The sequence below is a fragment of the Trachypithecus francoisi genome, unplaced genomic scaffold (genome assembly GCF_009764315.1).
Source record: "Trachypithecus francoisi isolate TF-2019V2 unplaced genomic scaffold, Tfra_2.0 Lachesis_group18, whole genome shotgun sequence".
Classification (NCBI taxonomy): domain Eukaryota; kingdom Metazoa; phylum Chordata; class Mammalia; order Primates; family Cercopithecidae; genus Trachypithecus; species Trachypithecus francoisi.
The window spans coordinates 68,855,132-68,874,707 of record NW_022681463.1 but is presented as its reverse complement, the minus strand read 5'-3'; the positions used below and the strand labels follow the sequence as shown (position 1 = coordinate 68,874,707).

Below are 19,576 nucleotides of genomic sequence, written 5' to 3'. Positions count from 1 at the left end.
ATCTTTAACATTTGATTGTAATAATGTTTTCTTAAAACAATACCATTTTGTTGCCAGTTTATATAGTTTCTGCTAAAAATAATGCCACTATTTTATTGATATGTAGTTTTATTAGTAAATAAGTATATCCATTCTATAACTATAAACTTATTGATTGTGAATATATATTTTCTTAAAGATTTAAGTAAAATGTAATTTCTTATAAACCACAGTCTTATTTGAGGGAATGTAAAGACAAGCGGGAGGCAGTGTATTTGAAGACACGTTTAACTTGGGGGATAGAAAACATTTCATTTTTTTCTTTTTTTCTCCCTTCATTGCTTAACACATTTTCCTATTTTTTCCCCCTCTAGGACTGTTATGAACACTATCCAACAATTAATGATGATTTTAAATTCAGCAAGTGATCAACCTTCAGAAAATCTGATTTCCTATTTTAATGTAAGCCATATATGAAACATTATTTATTATAATATCTTGGCAAAGAAACTTGAAATTAAAAGTTAAAGTACTGGATTCTTTTTAAAGTACTTATCTCCTATCTAACATGTAGTTATCCATAATCTTTTCTTGCTTTTTTAATCCTACAAAGTAGATATTATTAGTAGTATTGTTTTATTTATACAGTGTTATTAAAAAAAAATTTTATATTTACCTATTTGCCTTGCTCACCATTCTTCCTTACAACTGATGCCTCACTTCTGAGATCATTGTTTTCATCTTCAGATATATCCTTTGATAATTACTTTAGTGGTATTAATTTGGGATGAACTTTTTGAGGTTTTGTTTTGTTTTTTGGTCTGAAATTTTCTTTACTCTTATGTTTTTGTGAGATCGCTTTGCTGGATCTTCAATTCCAGGTTGACATTTACTTTTTAGACTCTTATAAGTTTGAAGATAATACATTGCCTGGATCCCATTTTTGCTAATTAAGAAGTCTTATGTCACTCGATCTAACTGTTGTTCCTTTATAGTTAATCTATCTTTTTCTCTCTGGCTACTTTTAAGATCTTTTCTTTGAATGTAGTGTTAGATAGGACTTAACATTCCCCATACCCCTATAATCTTTTTCATCCAATATTTAACCCATTTTTATTTACAATTCTTACCTGGCCCTATTAGCATTGTAGTTTGCAACTCCTGATAGACAATGAGTTTGATATCTGAAGGCATCTGCTACCCTCTCTCCCCTGAAGACAAGGAGAGAGAAAGAGAGAGAATGAAACTATCATCTATGTTGCTTGCTTGCTCCTTCACTCCTTCCTTAAACTCAGATGAGGGTTGGGACCCACTGAAATGCTCATCCTCTAAAATTGGACGTAGGGTCAGGAGACTTATTAAAATTTGGCTTATTTCAGCAACTGTGCTTTTTGTACTTGTTAACAATTCATTCATTGCCCATAACCTGTCTGTAATTTTGTCATAATCTGTTGTCATCTCTTGCTATGTTCCCCCAGGAATTAGCAAAGTAATATCTGTCATCATATTCATAATGGTTTTGGCTCAGAATTGATTTTGTTTGTCCAACATGCATAAAGTCACTTTTGTTTATGAGTTATCTATAGCACAAGAATATATGCCAAAACATGTACCCAGGTACCTAAACCTTTTAGCAAGGGATAATGGAAGAATTTAAAAGAATGATAAGCTCTTTCTTGTCATATCATTTTGAATACTTCCTCCAGTATTTGGAGTATGTAGGAGTTCTTTTTTATTTAAAAAAATTCTGCCTCAAAGACTTTTTTTTTAAACTTGGAAACTATATGATCTTTATGTTTTTATCCAGTTTTTCAACCCTCGCTCCCTTCCTTCCCTCCTCCCTCTAGTAGTCGCTAGTGTCTATTGTTGCCATCTTTATGTCCATGAGTACGTGATATTTAGCTCCCACTTATTAATGAGAACATGCAGTATTTGTTTTTCTTTTTCTGTATTAATTTGTTTAGGATAATGACCTCCAGCTACATCCATGTGGCTGCAAAGGGCATAACTTCGTTCTTTTTTTTAATGACTGTATAGTACTCCATAGTGTATAAGTACCACATTTTCTTTATCCAGTCCACCACTGATGGGCACCTAGGTTGATTCCATGTCTTTCCTATTGTGAATAGCACTCCAGTGTACATATGAGTGCATGTGAAAGACATTTTCTAGAGCTCAATTTAAAGCTTAACTTTTAATGAAGCTTAAAAGCTTAATTATGTAGATGATAAGTTGCGTATGTCAAAGTGAACATGTCTTGAAGGTCATTATGTTTTTCCTTCATTTTAATTCTCTATTATTTCAAGTTTCTTAATTTTTAAAATTAATGCCGTCTTCCCTCCATGTGAAATCTTAGAAGCTATGAACATTTTAATGGACATTTTGGCAACAATTGTTTTATGACAGGAAATGCTTGTTTGTTATATGTTTCTAAGATTTGTGTGCTGTTTTTTTTTTTTCAGGAATATAGAATTGTTGATATTCTAGAATGTGAAAATGTTGACAGACAATGCACATTAGAATGAAAATTATAATCTTCTTCTTATTATTTTTTTGAGACAGAGTTTCACTTTGTCGCCTAGGCTGGAGTGAAGTGGCATGATCTTGGCTCACTACAACCTCCACCTCGTGGGTTCAAGTGATTCTTGAGCCTCAGCCTCCCAAATAGCTGGGATTACAGGAGCCTGCTACCATGTCCAGCTAATTATTGTAATTTTTGTAGAGATGATGTTTGACCATGTTTCCCAGGCTGGTCTCAAACTCCAGACCTCTGGTGATCTGCTCATCTCAGTTTCCCAAAGTGCTGGGATTACAGTCATGAGCCACTGTGCCTGGCCATACTCTTAATTTTAGAAATTTTATTTTTGAATTATATTTTGAATGTGTTTTATGTATAAAGGATTAAAAAAATAAATCTTTGTAGCTGATGAGAATCATGCTGTGATTACTTTTAATATATCATAATATGAATTATATAATATTATAATACATTATAATATGCATTTTATTACATCATCTTGTGATGTGTTTTAATTATTAAAGTTGAATAGCCCCATTCCAAATGATACATGTATGGGAACTTCTTTTGAACAATTTCCCTATCTTGTATTTCTGAAAATGTAATTAAATGATTTAGCTAACTCATAACTCTTTCAAAGCACATTTTAAAATTAGGAAATGGGCTGGGCATGGTGGCTCACACCTGTAATCCCAGCACTTTGGAAGGCTGAGGTGGTTGGATCACTTGAAGTCAGGAGTTCGAAACCAGCCTGGCCAACATGGTGAAACCCCATCTCTACTAAAAAGACAAAAGTTAGTGAGGCATGGTGGCGCTTGCCTATAATCCCAGCTACTTGGGATGCTGAGGCAGGAGAATCACTTGAACTTGGGAGGTGGAGGTTGCAGTGAACCGAGATCGTGCCACTGCACTCCAGCCTGGGCAACAGAGTGAGACTTTGTCTCAAAAAAAAAAAAAAAAAAATTAGGAAATGATACCAAGCGCAAGCCTTGGTTTTATTTCATTTGCTTTTTTGGAAGCAACATACATCCCAGTATAACCTTAATTAAAGATATTTTATGAGAATGTATGAGGCTCTTTTTGATGAATGGAAAGCTTAACAAATTTGCTCTTCTCTAGCCTAGTGACAGAAAATTTAGATAATAGGGTTTTTTAGTTGTACTCTAGTATTTTTTGGTCATTAACATCCAGTGAAATTATATTGTCTGCTTATGTTCAGTAGTTGTGGTTACCTAGTTATTGTGGAAGCGTTTCCACATTTTTATAAACAATTTTAAAAGTCATATATTATGGAGCAGAAAATATTAATTCTGATTACACAGTATCCTCAACATTGATTTCTGTTTTTACCTCCTAAAGAACTGCACAGTGAATCCCAAAGAAAGCATACTGAAAAGAGTGAAGGATATAGGATACATCTTTAAAGAGAAATTTGCTAAAGCTGTGGGACAGGGATGTGTCGAAATTGGATCACAGGTAACTTGAATTTATTTTAATTAGTGGTACTATAGAGTAATAATGTTAAAAGCAGCATCTTTCCAGTTTGTATAAATACTCTTAACAGTATTTGTCTAGTAGTATAAAATACTGGCAGAGACTATATCCCTGCTGCCTATGTATGCTGCTATTTATAGGAAACTGTATGGGAAACTACCTCCCACCCCATTATAAAAACTATGTAATAAAGGAACACATACCACTTGTAGAAACTTTAGAAAATGCAACTAAGAAAAAAATTGAAATCTTTGATATTAAATTTTTGATTTTGCCTTGACTTCTACATGTATGACTGTTCATGTATGCATATCCTAATGTGAATGGGACTATACTATAGATGCCATTTCTCAGTGATATTTTTGAGTGATATCATTATTATTTCAGGAAATTTAAAGCTAATATAATAGGTAAGAGTATGGGCCATGGAGTTACAGCCCTGGGTTTATATTTGGTTCTACCATTGTCAATCTCGGACATATCATTTAACTTCTCTGAGATTCAGGTTCTATATTTGCTCTGCTTTTTTGTGTGGCATTAATGAGGATAATATACAAAAATATATTGGAAAACTGTAGTCCACTGTACACATTTATTTCAGTGTAGTGAGGTTATATTTTGATGCCATCAGTGATTTAAACATTGATATTTAATGGTTCTTTTTGATCCTACAGCCATGCACCACTTAACAGGGATGTGTTCTGATCATCATTAGGCAGTTTTGTTGTGTGAACCTGGTAGAGTGTGTCTATACAAACCAATGTGTTACCATTTGTGTATCTAAACGTATCCAAACACAGAAAAGGTACATTAAAGATATAGTATAAAAGATAAAAAATGGAACACCTGCACAGAGCACTTACTATGAATGGAGCTTACAGGATTGAAAGTTGCTCCGAATGAGTCAGTGAGTGAGTCAGAGAGTCAGCAAGTGAATGTGAAGGCCTACAACATTACCTATGACATTACTGTACACTATTATAGACTTTATAAATACTACACTTAGGCTAAACTAATTTCATAAACATTTTTTCTTCAGTAGTAAATTAACTATAGCTCACTGTAACTTTTTTACTTTATAAATCTTCAGTTTGTAAAAAACTTTTGACTCTTGTAATAACACTTAGCTTAAAACACAAACACCTTGTTCAGCTGTACAAAAATATTTTCTTTCTTTATAATCCTTATTCTATATGCTTTTTTTCTATTTAAATTTTGTTTTCAATTTCATAAACGTTTGTGCCAAAAACAAAGGCAAACACACACATTAGCCTAGGTCTACACAGGATCAGGATTAACAATACCACTGTCTTCTGCCTCCAAATTCTGTCCCAGCTCTTCAGGGACAATGAAATGTGTGGAGCTGTCATCTCCTATGAGGATGATGCTATCTTCTGGAATATCTCCTGAAGGAGCTGCCTGAGGGTGTTTTACAGTTAACCTTTTTTTTTTTTTTTTTTACAAGTAGAAGGAGGATGCTCTAAAATAATAAAAAGTATAGTATAATAAATACATAAATCAGTAACATATTCATTATTAAATATTATGTACCATACATAATTGTATGTGCTATACTATGACTGGCAGTGCAATAGGTTTATTTACATCAGCATCATCACAAAGCTGTGAGTAATGCATTGCACTACAACATTACACTAAACAATAGGAATTTTTCAGCTCCATTATAATCTTATGGGACCACTGTTATATATGCAGTCAGTTATTGACCAAAAACATCGTTATGCGGTGCATGATCATGTATGAGATTTTTGCTCTTAATTTGGAATGAAATAATATGGTGTGTGTTTGTATCTCTAAAATTTGGTTTTTCTTTCAAATAATGGGAACCAGTTATTTGGTTAAAACTTCTTGCTAATAAGGTCAGTTTGATCTGATTTTTGTCTGTGTCAGTTTTACTAAATTTATGGACAAAGACTGTCCTCTTAATCCTAGACAGCCATCTTGAAAATACATGTCCTAGGTCATGAGAAATGTTATAGAAGGTACATAAAGTGCTTAAAATAGTACTGGGCATATAACCTATCTTTAGTATGAATGATATAGACTGAAATGGAGTTAAGGAAATCCAGGTACTGGACCTACCCTCTTGTTAATTTACTTGGGAATGTTAATCACCACTTAATACTTAAGTCTTGAGTTTTAGACGAGCTAGCTTTTGTGTTTTCTTGGTGGCCATATTTCTAAGAAGGGTGAGAAGTATGTTTTAAGAAAAGGCTTTTTAAAAAATTAGTAATTGTCAGCTGGGTATAGAAGTGCATGCCTATAATTCCAGCCTCTTGGGAGGCCAAAGCAGGAGGATCTCTTGAGCCCAGGAGTGTGAAGGCCAGGCTGGGCAAAACAGTGACACTCCATCTCAAAAAAAAAAAAAAAATTAGTAATTGTGATTTTCTAAAATAGCAGGCTCTTATTTTTCTTTTTGTTTGTTTGCAGCGATACAAACTTGGAGTTCGCTTGTATTACCGAGTAATGGAATCCATGCTTAAATCAGTAAGTTGAAAACAATATAAAAAAATTTCAGCCGGGCATGGTGGTTCACACCTGTAATCCCAGCACTTTGGGAGGCCGAGGTGGGCAGATCATGAGGTCAAGAGATTGAGACCATCCTGGCCAACTTGGTGAAACCCTGTCTGTACTAAAAGTACAAAAATTAGCTGGGCATGGTGGTACACGCCTGTAGTCCCAGCTACTCAGCAGGCTGAGACAGCAGAATCACTTGAACCCGGGAGGTGGAGGTTGCAGTGAGCCAAGTTCATGCCACTACACTCCAGCCTGGCAACAGAGTGAGACACCATCTTAACAAAAAAACAAACAAAAAAAACAAACCAAAAGAAAAAACAACAAAAAAATTTCAATGCTAACACAAATAAGGTTTCAATTAAGCAACTTCTTTTTTTTTTTAATTATCTGTTTCAGGAAGAAGAACGATTATCCATTCAAAATTTTAGGTAAATTTTTTACTTTTAGTAAAACAATTTTTTTCTTTTTATAAAAGTAAATATTTTATAATCTTTTTTTTTTCCTTTAGCAAACTTCTGAATGACAACATTTTTCATATGTCTTTATTGGCGTGTGCTCTTGAGGTTGTAATGGCCACATATAGCAGTAAGTTAAATTTTCATAAATAAACATTTTTGTTCAATTTAAAGTTAAAATGTGGTGTGTTTCTTTGGTGGGAGGAGAGGGATAGTGTGAGGTTAAGGAGAAGGAATGCTTATTTTATATCACTATATACTGAACAATGTAATTGGTCATTATAAGCCATTTAAAAGGCTTATTTGAATTATTTGAGGCCATCTTGGGGATAATATTTCACTAGGCTCCTCTTCTGAGTATACTGGTATACTGAATTTAGAAAAGGTACCTTTTGAAATCCCTCCAAAGACCTGTGAGATTGTAGAGTGCCAAAGGAGTATTCAAGAGTGGCCTCTAATGATATGGAAGCACTGCTATAACCTCCATGGTTATGAAACTAAAGACTGAAGCTAGAACTCACCGAATAAACAGAACAAAGGCCAGTTACAGTGTTTTTAAAAATATAAATGTATATCACTTTGCAAATTATGTTGCAAATGTTAAAAGAAAGTTTTGCTTGCAGAAACAAAAGGAACATTTGTAAAGGATGCAAAACACAGTGAAAGAGGAACTTCTAGTTTCCTTATTAGTAAACAAATAAGGAAAACTGAATCCTCATTTATAACCAAGAAATGCATATTTTAAAGAGATACCATTTTCTAACTAATGAAATTAGCAGGATCTTGAAGAATCTGTCTCTCCTCTTACCAAGGATTAATGAGAATTAAAATAGATATGCTAATAAATGGCTGGTAAGATACTAAACCTGTTCCTGATATAAGTTTAGGGTATTTAAACCTTTGAAAATTTGAGATAAGCTATAATAAGCCCTTTCTCTGGGAAAAACATAGATGTGCATACACTCAAAATTGGAAGGCTATTTCCTATGAGTCCGTAGACTCCAAAATAAAAAATTCTGCTCTAAATAAAAATCGTTTAACCTTTCTACTGTTTTCTTTGTTTGGTAAGACTTTCCAAAAAAATATCTAGCTCAAGGGTTAATATTTCATACCTAAGTTACTTTTTTTTTCATTTTTAGGAAGTACATCTCAGAATCTCGATTCTGGAACAGATTTGTCTTTCCCATGGATTCTGAATGTGCTTAATTTGAAAGCCTTTGATTTTTACAAAGTGATTGAAAGTTTTATCAAAGCAGAAGGCAACTTGACAAGAGAAATGATAAAACACTTAGAACGATGTGAACATCGAATCATGGAATCCCTTGCATGGCTCTCAGTAAGTAACTAGCTAAATAATTGAAGAAATTCATTCATGTGCATATGGCTAACAAATTATCTGTTAATGAGAGGTGTTTCTTAACATCTACCTCAAGAACAAATAGGCAATTTAATGAATAATGTTATTTCAGTCTGTAGCCCAAGAATCAAGTAGAATATTAGAATGGAGCTTTATTCGAGTGCCCTAAACCATCTAATACAGCATAGTGATTTATTTAAGAATAGCTTTTCTTAAAACATGGCACTTTAAAACAAAACAGAATTCTTTTTTTTTATTATTATTATACTTTAAGTTCTAGGGTAAGTTCTAAGTTCTAGGGTGCAGGTTTGTTACATATGTATACCTGTGCCATGTTGGTGTGCTGCACCCATTAGCTCGTCATTTACATTAGGTATATCTGTTAATGCTATCCGTCCCCCCTCCCCCCACCCCACAACAGGCCCCGATGTATGATGTTCCCCATCCTGTGTCCAAGTGTTCTCATTGTTCAGTTCCCACCTATGAGTGAGAACATGCAGTGTTTGGTTTTCTGTCCTTCTGATAGTTTGCTCAGAATGGTGGTTTCCAGCTTCATCCATGTCCCTACAAAGGGCATGAACTCATCCTTTTTTATGGCTGCATAATATTCCATGGTGTATATGTGCCACATTTTCTTAATCCAGTCTATCACTGATGGACATTTGGGTTGGTTCCAAGTCTTTGCTCTTGTGAATAGTGCTGCAATAAACATACATGTGCATTTATCTTTATAGCAGCATGATTTATAATCCTTTGGGTATATACCCAGTAATGAGATGACTGGGCCAAATGGTATTTCTAGTTATAGATCTTTGAGGAATCACCACACTGTCTTCCACAATGGTTGAACTAGTTTACAGTCCCACCAACAGTGTAAAAGTGTTCCTGTTTCTCCATATCCTCTCCAGCACCTGTTGTTTCCTGACTTTTTAATGATCACCATTCTAACTGGTGTGAGATGGTATCTCATTGTGGTTTTGATTTGCATTTCTCTCATGGCTAGTGATGGTGAGCATTTTTTTCATGTGTCTGTTGGCTGCATAAATGTCTTCTTTTGAGAAGTGTCTGTTCATATCCTTCACCCACTTTTGGATGGGATTGTTTGATTTTTTTCTTGTAAATTTGTTTAAGTTCTTTGTAGCTTCTGGTTATTAGCCCTTTGTCAGATGGGTAGATTGTAAAAATTTTCTCCCATTCTGTAGGTTGCCTGTTCACTCTGATGGTAGTTTCTTTTGCTATGCAGAAGCTCTTTAGTTTAATTAGATCCCATTTGTCAATTTTGGCTTTTGTTGCCATTGCTTTTGGTGTTTAGTTATGAAGTCCTTGCCCATGCCTATGTCCTGAATGGTGTTGCATAGGTTTTGTTCTAGGGTTTTTATGGTTTTAGGTCTAACATTTAAGTCTCTAATCCATCTTGAATTAATTTTCGTGTAAGGTGTAAGGAAGGGATCCAGTTTCAACTTTCTACATATGGCTAGCCAGTTTTCCTAGCACCATTTATTAAATAGGGAATCCTTTCCCCATTTCTTGTTTTTGTCAGGTTTGTCAAAGATCAGATGGTTGTAGATGTGTGATATTATTTCTGAAGGCTCTGTTCTAAAACAGAACAGAATTCTTTAAAGTATTTAGATAATTTATTTAAAATACAGTCATCATTATGTTTGAAAATGTAAATGTCTGCTCTTAAATTGTGAGATTATGCTATTTAGATTATTAAAAAGTGCATTTTTTTCTTGTTGAATATAGTAGGATTCATTTTTCCCATTATTAGAGTATAAAAATCTATACTATTGTTCAATTATAGATACTGGTGTATTGGTTCAATCATTATAGGGGCACAAATTATATTGTCTAGGATTCTCTTTATAGCATTATAACTATTGATAAGGCTTTTGTTTTAATAAAATTGGCAACTTGAGTTTATGCTCTTCAAATCTGCATAGTTGGATAATACTTTGTGAATCATCAGATTTGTATATTAATGGTTTCTTTTGAAACTGTGTTGCATGCTAAGTATATATCTTTTAATTTGTATCAGTATATAGAAATGGTAATTAAAAATTAAGACTTTAGGTATGCTATAATCCTAATTTGCACATGTAACCTTAGTTTTAATTTCTTTATGTTTTGAATTTTTAATGACTAAGCAATAGTTTATTTCTTAGTGTTTTCTTGTATTGCCTTATAGACAGTGAATAGAGGAGAGAAGCATGGGAAACTGATAGAAGAATGTTATACTCCTATTATTGAATTTGGTAACTACTTATGGAATAAACTTACACTTGATAAGGAGTACTTAGGAGAAAACTTTCTGAATCTGGGGAATTAAGTGAAAGTAAAAATAAATAAATAGATAAGTAAATAAAATAAGTACATGGAGTACCTTTTAAAGGCTATGTGTCCTCTCCTCCCAGAAATTGATATTGAGATATTATCATATCATCTGAAAGTGACTATTGTTATTTCTTTTAGAGAGTTAATTTTATTTCTATCAACACATATTTATTGAACATATGCCATATGCCTTGAATTGAGAGAGATATTGTGAGGATACAATAAAGATAAAGGCTTGGAAAATTGTGTAGGAAGTAATAAAAATTTACTGTTTAAAAATTGCTTGTATTCAAGCCTGTTTAGCTCAATTATTTAGGGCTTCTAAACAATATTCCTTTATTTTTAAAAATTTTTGGAGAAGAAGTGACAAGCCCAAAGTTTGGAAAAGACTATAATTGACTTACAGTAGGAGTTGTGGAAGTCATAAGCCTCCAAATTTAAATATTAAATGTGGTTCTTTGGCAGATGAAACTATAGAAGACTTTTATTTAGTCATATATTTTTAGTGTTTGAATTTTATGTTACATTTTTAATCATAAAACCCTTGAGTGGTAGTGGGTGGCTTTGTGAAGATAAGTTATGCCACACAAACAGGATACTGTGTATTTTTTCCTGTGAGAATAATTGACATTATAGAGAAGAGATATGGCTTAGATACATTTGCAGTTTCACAGACTTTTTTTTATTTGAAATATAACATATATTGAGAAAAGTATATATCTCAAGTGACAGTTTGGTGAATTTGTCACAAATTGAATACATCCATGTAAACAACACCCAGATAAAGACCCAGAGAAAGTCTTTCGATTCTGTGTCACAATAAAAAATTCTCGTTTAAACTGTAGATTGATAGGAACATATTCACACAGAGTTGTTGACTGAGGGAAATTTCAAATGAGGTGCTGCTTGCTTCTCTCCTGCCAATAATTTAATGAAAAAAAGAACATCATCTTATTTTTAATGGTTGTGTGGGGAACTGGGTTCAGCATTTTTGCTTGACAGCCTTGAGAAAGAATAAAGAAGGAAAAAGTCCACTTCTGTTTCTTTTCATCCCAGAGAGATTAACGGACAATATGAGTGTAAGATGCTGGAAAAGTCTGTTGAGAAACCTAGTGAAATCTCATTCTCTGAAAATTTGGGGGATTACAGGTGCTTTTGAATGCATCATGCCTAAGGGTTAGATGAAATGACCTCCAGGTGTTTGACCCTATTAAATCTGTTAAGAGACTTATAATGCCAGCAGGGGATGAAATGAAATTTGGATGCCTTAGTTTCAGTATTTTCAGAATTTATTGTATTTTTTCAATAAATGTTTAAAAATCAAAATACATCAGGTGCTTTATTCTCTATATGGTCTCTCTTTCCTGGACTATTCTGGACTCTTCCTACTGATCTCTCATTTGCTACCTTGAGACCTTTCTCTCACAGCAGCCAGAGAAATCTGCTCATAATGTAAATCTCATCATGCTGATTCCTCCGGTAAAAACCTCCTGTGCAGGACACATTCCTCTGGTAATGTTGGAAGGAAACCCTACCATATGACTTTCTGCAAAAAAAGACCACGATACTACCTGTTTGGAATACAAATAGTAATTGACTGAAATTACTGGACAGGAAGAACAGACTCTAGTTGAGAAAGAGAAGAGGGGAGCTGGGAGCCTGAGGAGAAGGCTTTTAGTCTAGGGCTAAGTGCAGTAGGTATAGGGAAGGACAGTATGGTAGGGCAGGGATGTCAGTGGGAAAACTATGGGTCTCTTTACCAGGGAAACTGCAAAACTGAAGCTGGGGAAACCTTGGCCACTGAAGAGAGTGGAAGAATCCTGCAAGGGAAAGAGCCAAGAAAGGGACCCAGATTCTGTCTGGAATCTGAATAGTTCCTGTGTATAACAGACTCAGAGCAGCCAAATGAAGGGCAGAGGATCTGAACTGAGACTGGAGTTGCTGCCCAATAAACAGAACAGTTCAAGTTAAGCAAAGATAATTGCTTCTTATAACAAACAACAAAACCATGCTCATTTTAGAAAAATAACAGAATTTCGTATCTTCACAATTTAACATTTATGATGTTCAGGATACAATTCTAAAATTATCCAGCATAGAAAGAAGGTCAAAGGAATCAAATGCAGGTTTATAGAATAGGAGCTTTAGGCCAGGTGTGTGGTGCACACCTGTAATCCCAGCATTTTGGGAGGCTAAGGTGGGAGGATCATTTGAGCCCAGAAGTTCAAGACCAACCTGGGCAACAAAGCAAGACACCATCTCTTAAAAAAAAAAAAAAAAAGCTAGGTGTGGTGGCATGTACCTGTGGTCCTAGGTACTTGGGAGGCTGAGGCAGGAGGCTGAGGCAGGAGGATCACCTAAGCTCGGGAAGTCAAGGCTGCAGGGAGCCATGATTGTGCTTCTGCACTCCAGCCTGGGCAACACAACGAGACTCTGTCTCAAAAACATAAAAACGAAAAAACTAGAATGGGAGCTTTAAGTTAACTGTGGTTAGGCATTGCTAAATGATGGGGATACATTCTAAGAAATACTTCATTTAGGCTATTTTGTCATTGTGTGAACACCATAGAGTGTGCTTACACAAACCTATGTGGTATAGCCTACTACACATCAGGGTAGGAATAGCCTGTTGCTTCTAGGCTAGAGACCTGTATGGTATTTTTTTTATTATTATTAAATCTCCGCTCTTGAGTATGTCTTTTTAATATTCAATGTGGTAAAATTGAAGGATGTAGAAAGTTACATACCAAGGTATGATAGTTGTCTTGAGGAAAAATACTTATTTTATTGGTTGAGTTGTGAACTGAACCACGCTTTTCATGAAACACATGTGTTACTTGTAAGACTGATGAGCAATTGTGTTTATTCTTGCTTGGGTATGTGGTAGATTCTTGCAAATGAACAAAATGAGCCTGTCACTTCAAAGAAAACAACTGACAGTAAAGGTTGCCAATGATAAATTTTGTGTTTTCAAGTAAAAATTAGAATTTTAGAAACTTGTATCCACCACTGAAAACTTGACAGAGTCCTAATATATAAAAGACTTTTCTGATGAAATAGGTGGTCATGTCAATGAATGTGATTTTTAAAATATTGTATACAGAGATTTGTAAACATGTAGAAGAAGTAGATAATTCAGTGAACCAGTATTTCCAAATGATCAAATATATCATTATAAAATCATTCATGGGTAAGAGATTCATTAAAAGTTCAAGATAAACGAATGGATTTTAAGGTCTTAAAATATGAAAAATTTATTTCTGTTCATTGAGATTGTTTCCAATTCCACCCTGCAGCTAACCTTTAAGAAACTATGACTTGTTGAGTTTTGGTGTAGTGTCAGAAAACAATAACCATAGTTATCTGAAAAGGCTATTAAAATACTCCTCCTCTTTCCATATGAGGCCAGATTTTTCTTTGTATACTTCAACCTAAACAGCATATTGCAACAAAGTAAATGTAGAAGCAGATATGAAAATTCAGCTCTTTTTTATTATGCCAAATAGTAAAGACATTCAGAAGATCATAAAACAGTGCTATGGTTCTATCTTTTTTGTTTTGTAGAATATGGTTATTTTTCATTTAAAAATTATTTATGTTAACATAATGGGTTTATTGTTTAAGACAAATATTCTTAAATTTTCTCAAGTTTTTTTGAGCCCTCAAAATCCTTTAATGTAAAACAACTATTAGCTACTTTATGCTTCCTAATGGAAGAATATATAACCACCTTGAACACATGATGTTGAAAGAAGCCAGTCACAGAAAACCAAATATTGTCTAAATTCATTTATATGAAATGTCCACAAGAGGCAATTCAGCAGAGATAGGAAGTAGATTATTGGTTGCTTAAGGCTGGTGGGGAGGACTAGGTGTTTCAAGGATGATGGCTAGAGAGTATGGTGTTTCTTTTTGAGATAATGAAGAATATAATAATGAGTCAATTTTACAACATTTTTATCATCTCTGTGAATACACAAAAAACTATTGAATTGTACACATTAAATGGGTGAATTGTGTAAGATGTAATTTTAAAAAATTTCTCAGTTTTAATTAAATTTTAACTAAATTAAGATTTAACTACTAACAAAGTAAATATTAACAGATTTAACCCACACAAACAAAAGCTTTTGGGATCCTTAGTAATTTTAAAAATATAAAAGAGTTTTGAGTCCAAAAAGTTTGAGAACCCTTGCCTGTATTCTCTTCCCCATTCAGATTCGTCTTTCACTCACACAACCATGTTTGTTTTTGCCTGTCCCTGAGTCTTGAAATGCTTTCCTCTGCCTTTTTCTTGACCAGATTTTAAGGTCTATTTTGCCGTTCCTGATCATCCTAGTCTATAGTCATTCTTCCCCCCATTTAGTCTTAACCTGTTTATTATCTACATACTTACTAGTCATTTATAAACTTTGTTTTACTATATGTGCATATCTCATGTTAAATTCATGTAAAGTTCTTAAAACAATATCTGACATTGTATTATAATATGTAGCAGTTAATTACATAAGGGTAAAGGACAGAGAGGAGTCAACTTATGATGACACCCAGGTTTCTGGCTTGTATAGCTTAAGTGGATAGTAGTGTCATTCATTAAAATAAGATACCTAGGATTGAATGAGGTTTGCTTGGGAAGATGAATTTCATTTGATTGAGTTTGAAGTAATTATAGGTCATTTAAATAGAGGTGTCAAGTAGCAGTTGGATATGTGTGTCTGGAACTTAAGAAAGAAATCTAGGCTAAGGTTATGGACCTAAGAGCTGCCACACATGTGTAATAAAAAATGCCACCCTTTATTGATGGTTTATCTTGTGCCAGGCACTTTGGTGAGCACTTCTTAAATTTAATTTTCATAATAATCCATAAGGTAGTATTACCCTATACCAGGAAATGAAAGCTTAGAAAAGTTTAATAACTTACCCTAGACCACACAAGCTAAATGGCAAGATCTATGATTTGAACCCAGGTCTTTCTGGCTCCAAAGCTATTAATCCTTATGCTTTACTGAGTAACTGAAGTTTGGAGAAGGGATAAGATCACTTAAGGGGAGAACGTAGTATGAGAAGAGAAGGAGGCTAAAGATAGAATACTGAGGAGCTCTAACATTTAAAGGATGGACAGAAAAGAGAAGCCTATGCCTACAAAAGAGATTGAAATAGAACAGCCAGGAAGATAAGAGGAAAATCAGGAGAAGTGGTATCATGGAGAGACTGACCAGGTGCAATGGCTCCCACCTATAATCCCAGCACTTTGGGAGGCTGAGGCAAGTGGATCACTTGAGGCCAGGAGTTCGACACTAGCCTGACCAGCATGACAAAACCCTGTTTCTACTAAAAATACAAAAATTAGCTGGGCTTGGTGGTGCATGCCTGTAATTCCAGCTACTCGGGAGGCTGAGGCATGAGAATCGCTTGAACCTGGGAGGCGGAGGTTGAGTGAGCCAAGATTGTGCCACTGTACTCCAGCCTTGGTGACAGAGTGAGACTGTCTCAAAAAAAAAAAAAGAATTAAAATTAAAATTAAAAATTGAAAAAAAGAAAAAGGAGAGAGAGCATTACAAAGTCTGAGTGAGTGCTTGCTCTTTCAGATAAGATCTGAAAAGTTTTAGCAACAATGAAGTCACTGGTGACAGTGACAAGGACTGTTGAATGAAGAGATGAGGATAGGATGAGATCTGAATGAGAGATAAAGTGGACACAGTCATAATAGATGGCTTTTACCAAAAGTTTTGCCTGTGAAGAGAAATAAAGATATAACAGAAGTAAAGATACAGCTTGATGTGTGTGAAGTGGAGGGAATATATACATATTTTTTAAATGAGAAAGGTAGGGTTTAAATATTGATGGAAAAGAGCCATTAGAAGTGTTCTCTTGCTGGATAACAAATTGCTGGCTTTAAACAAATATTGTGCTCATGATTTTGTGGGTCAGGAATTTGGGGAGAACTTCACTGGGTGGTTTGTCTCTGACTATGTGTCAGCAGGTGTCTGGAGCTATAGGGTCCACTTCCAAGATGCTTCTTCACTCAAAAGTCTGGCATCTTACCGCTCTTTGGTGCACACTTAGCTCTCTTCCTCCCATCTTCCCTCTCTAGAGTGGTTAGAATGTTAAGCTTTGGAGTTTTCATCTGCAGAGAGAAAATAGGAGATTCATAGTGAAAGTAGAGGTTTTAAGAAACAGGATATTTGGCAGGGTACAGTGTCTCACACCTGTAATCCCAGCACTTCGGGAGACCAAGGTGAGAGGATTGCTTGAGCCCAGGAGTTCAAGACTAGCCTTGGCAACATAGGGAGACCCTGTCTCTACAAATAATTTTTAAAATTAGCCAGGTGTGGTGGCACATACCTGTGGTACTTGGGAGGCTGAACTGGGAGAATTGCCTGAGCCTGGGACGTTAAGGCTACCGTGAGCTGTGATTGCACCACAGCACTCCAGCCTGGGTGGTAGAACGAGACCCTGCCTCAAAAACAAACAAGCAAAACAAACAAACAAAAAACCCCAAAACAAACAAAAAGTAACAGGATATTTCATTAAATAATTCATTCATTAAATAATGAAGTTTAACTTAATGAATTTAATGAAGTTTAATAGGTGTAGTGGGAGTAACAATGAGAGTGAAAGTGTAGGAGGTTGTAGTCAAAGAGTTGTTTCACCTTAGAATTTCCAGAGACAGAACATTTCTGGGTAGTTTCCTGTATTCTAAGAAATGATCTTGGGAATGCATGAGGAGGTCAAGGAGCCAAAAAGTACAGTGAGCAAGAGTCCAGGACATGTAGCGAGGATGAATGTGACTGAACTAAGGACTAGCGTCTTCAGTGCTTGAGGGGAGTAACCAGGAGACAAGTGGGACTAAATGGGGCAGAGGGGTAGAGAAGTCCTGAAAGCAAAACTCCTGGCTCACTTAAAAAAACATATCTCTCTCTCAATACCTAATCCAATGTCTAACATATAGAATTTAGGTGCATAAAGTATTAGATTTGTGATGTCCTTTGATGAATTTACCCCTTTAATCATTATTAAATGACCCTCTCTTTATCCCTGGTAATATTGTTTGCTCTGAAAACTACTTGTGCCCGATACTGGTAAAGCCATTCCAGCTTTCTTTTCATTAATATTAACATGGCATATTTTCCCCATTCCTTTATTTAACTTATATATGTCTTTATTCTTAAAGAAGTGATTTTCTTATAGGCAGCATATAGTAGGGTGTTGCTTTCTTAAGTCTCATCTAACAATATCTGCATTTTAATTGGGATGTTTAGATTTAAATTTAATGTGACTATTGATATGGTTGGGTTTAAATTCTCCATCTTATTATTCATTTTCTATTTTTTTCATCTCCTTTTTCTCCCTTTCCTCTTTCTCTTCTTTTGGATTGAATTTTTAAAATTCTGTTTTATCTTCTTTGTAGGCTTACTGTCTATACTTCTTTGTTTTATTTTGTAATTGGTGTTTTTTGATTTATAATATGCATCTTTAACCTTTCATAGTCTTTCTTTAAATAGTATTACACTACTTCGCATATAGTATAAGAGTCTTAGAATAGTATATTTCCATTTTCCCTTTTCCAAACTTTGGGCTATTGTTGTCATACATTTTGCTTCAACAGAAGTTATAAACTCTACAATACATTGGTAACTTTTGTTTTAAACCAATGATCTCTTAAAGACAGTTCAAAACAAGAGAAAAAAGATGTTTTTATTTTATTACATATTTACCTTTCCAGTACTCTTCATTCCTTGTGTAGATCCAGATTCCTTTTGTTTTCCTTCTAACTGTAAAACTTTTTTTTTTTTTTTTGACAATTTCTTGGCCAGGGGCAGTGGCTCATACCTGTAATCCCAACACTTAGGGGGGCTGGGGCGGGAGGATCTCTTGAAGCCTGGAGTTCAAAACCAGTCCAGGCAACAAAGCAAAACTCTGTCTCTATTCTTATAAAACAAACAAAAAGCACTTCTATTTTTTTTTTTTTCTTTTTGAGACGGAGTCTCGCACTGTCACCCAGGCTGGAGTGCAGTGGTGCGATCTTGGCTCATTGCAATCTCCACCTCCCAGGTTCAAGCGATTCTCCTGCCTCAGCCTCCTGAGTAGCTGGAATTACAGGCACACACCACCATACCTGGCTAATTTTTATATTTTTAGTAGAGATAGGGTTTCACCATGTTGATCAGGCTGGTCTCGAACTTCTGACCTCATGATTTGCCTGCCTCAGCCTCCCAAAGTACTGGGATTGCAGGCGTAAGCCACCACACCCAACCAACAAAAAACATTTCTTGTCTGCATGTCTACTAGTGATGAATTCTTCCAGCTTTTATGTCTGGAAAAAAACATTTTACTTTTATTTTTAAAAGGTCTTTTGCTGGATATTGAATTCTAGGTTGACAGTTTTTTGGTTTTTCTTTGAGTGCTTTATATTGCTCCACTGTCTTCTGGTTTGTCTTGTTTCTTTTTTTCTTTTTTTTGAGATGGAGCCTCACTCTTTTGCCTAGGCTGGAGTGCAGTGCATGATCCCAACTCACTGCAACCTCTGCCTCCCAGGTTCAAGCGATTCTCCTGCCTCAGCCTCCCGAGTGGCTAGGACTAAAGACACATGCCCGGCTAATTTTTGTATTTTTAGTAGAGATGGGGTTTCGCCATGTTGGCCAGGCTGGTCTTGAACTCCTGATCTCAGGTGACCCACCCACCTTGGCCTCCCAAAGTGCTGGGATTACAAATATAAGCCACCACGCCTGGCCTTGTTCTTTTTTTGCTGTATTTTTTTTCCTGCGGGTTTTTCTTTCTGTAGTTCATGTTGAATACCTTCTATAGCTATGTCTTCAAGTTTATTAATTTTTTTCTTCTGAGGTATCTAATCTGCTATTAATCTTTATTGTATTTTTGGTCTTACTATATTTTTCGTTT

General features: G+C 35.0%; 1 protein-coding gene across 1 annotated transcript in view; it reads left to right on the top strand.

Moving 5' to 3' along the window:
* The window catches only part of RB1 (RB transcriptional corepressor 1), a 181,798-nt gene that overhangs the window by 78,443 nt on the left and 83,779 nt on the right, over positions 1-19,576 (top strand). Inside the window, exons 12-17 of the mRNA XM_033176909.1 lie at positions 354-441; positions 3,857-3,973; positions 6,443-6,499; positions 6,926-6,957; positions 7,038-7,114; positions 8,124-8,320. Of these exons, the coding sequence (XP_033032800.1) occupies positions 354-441; positions 3,857-3,973; positions 6,443-6,499; positions 6,926-6,957; positions 7,038-7,114; positions 8,124-8,320 (568 nt within the window). The remainder of the gene's footprint in view (positions 1-353; positions 442-3,856; positions 3,974-6,442; positions 6,500-6,925; positions 6,958-7,037; positions 7,115-8,123; positions 8,321-19,576) is intronic.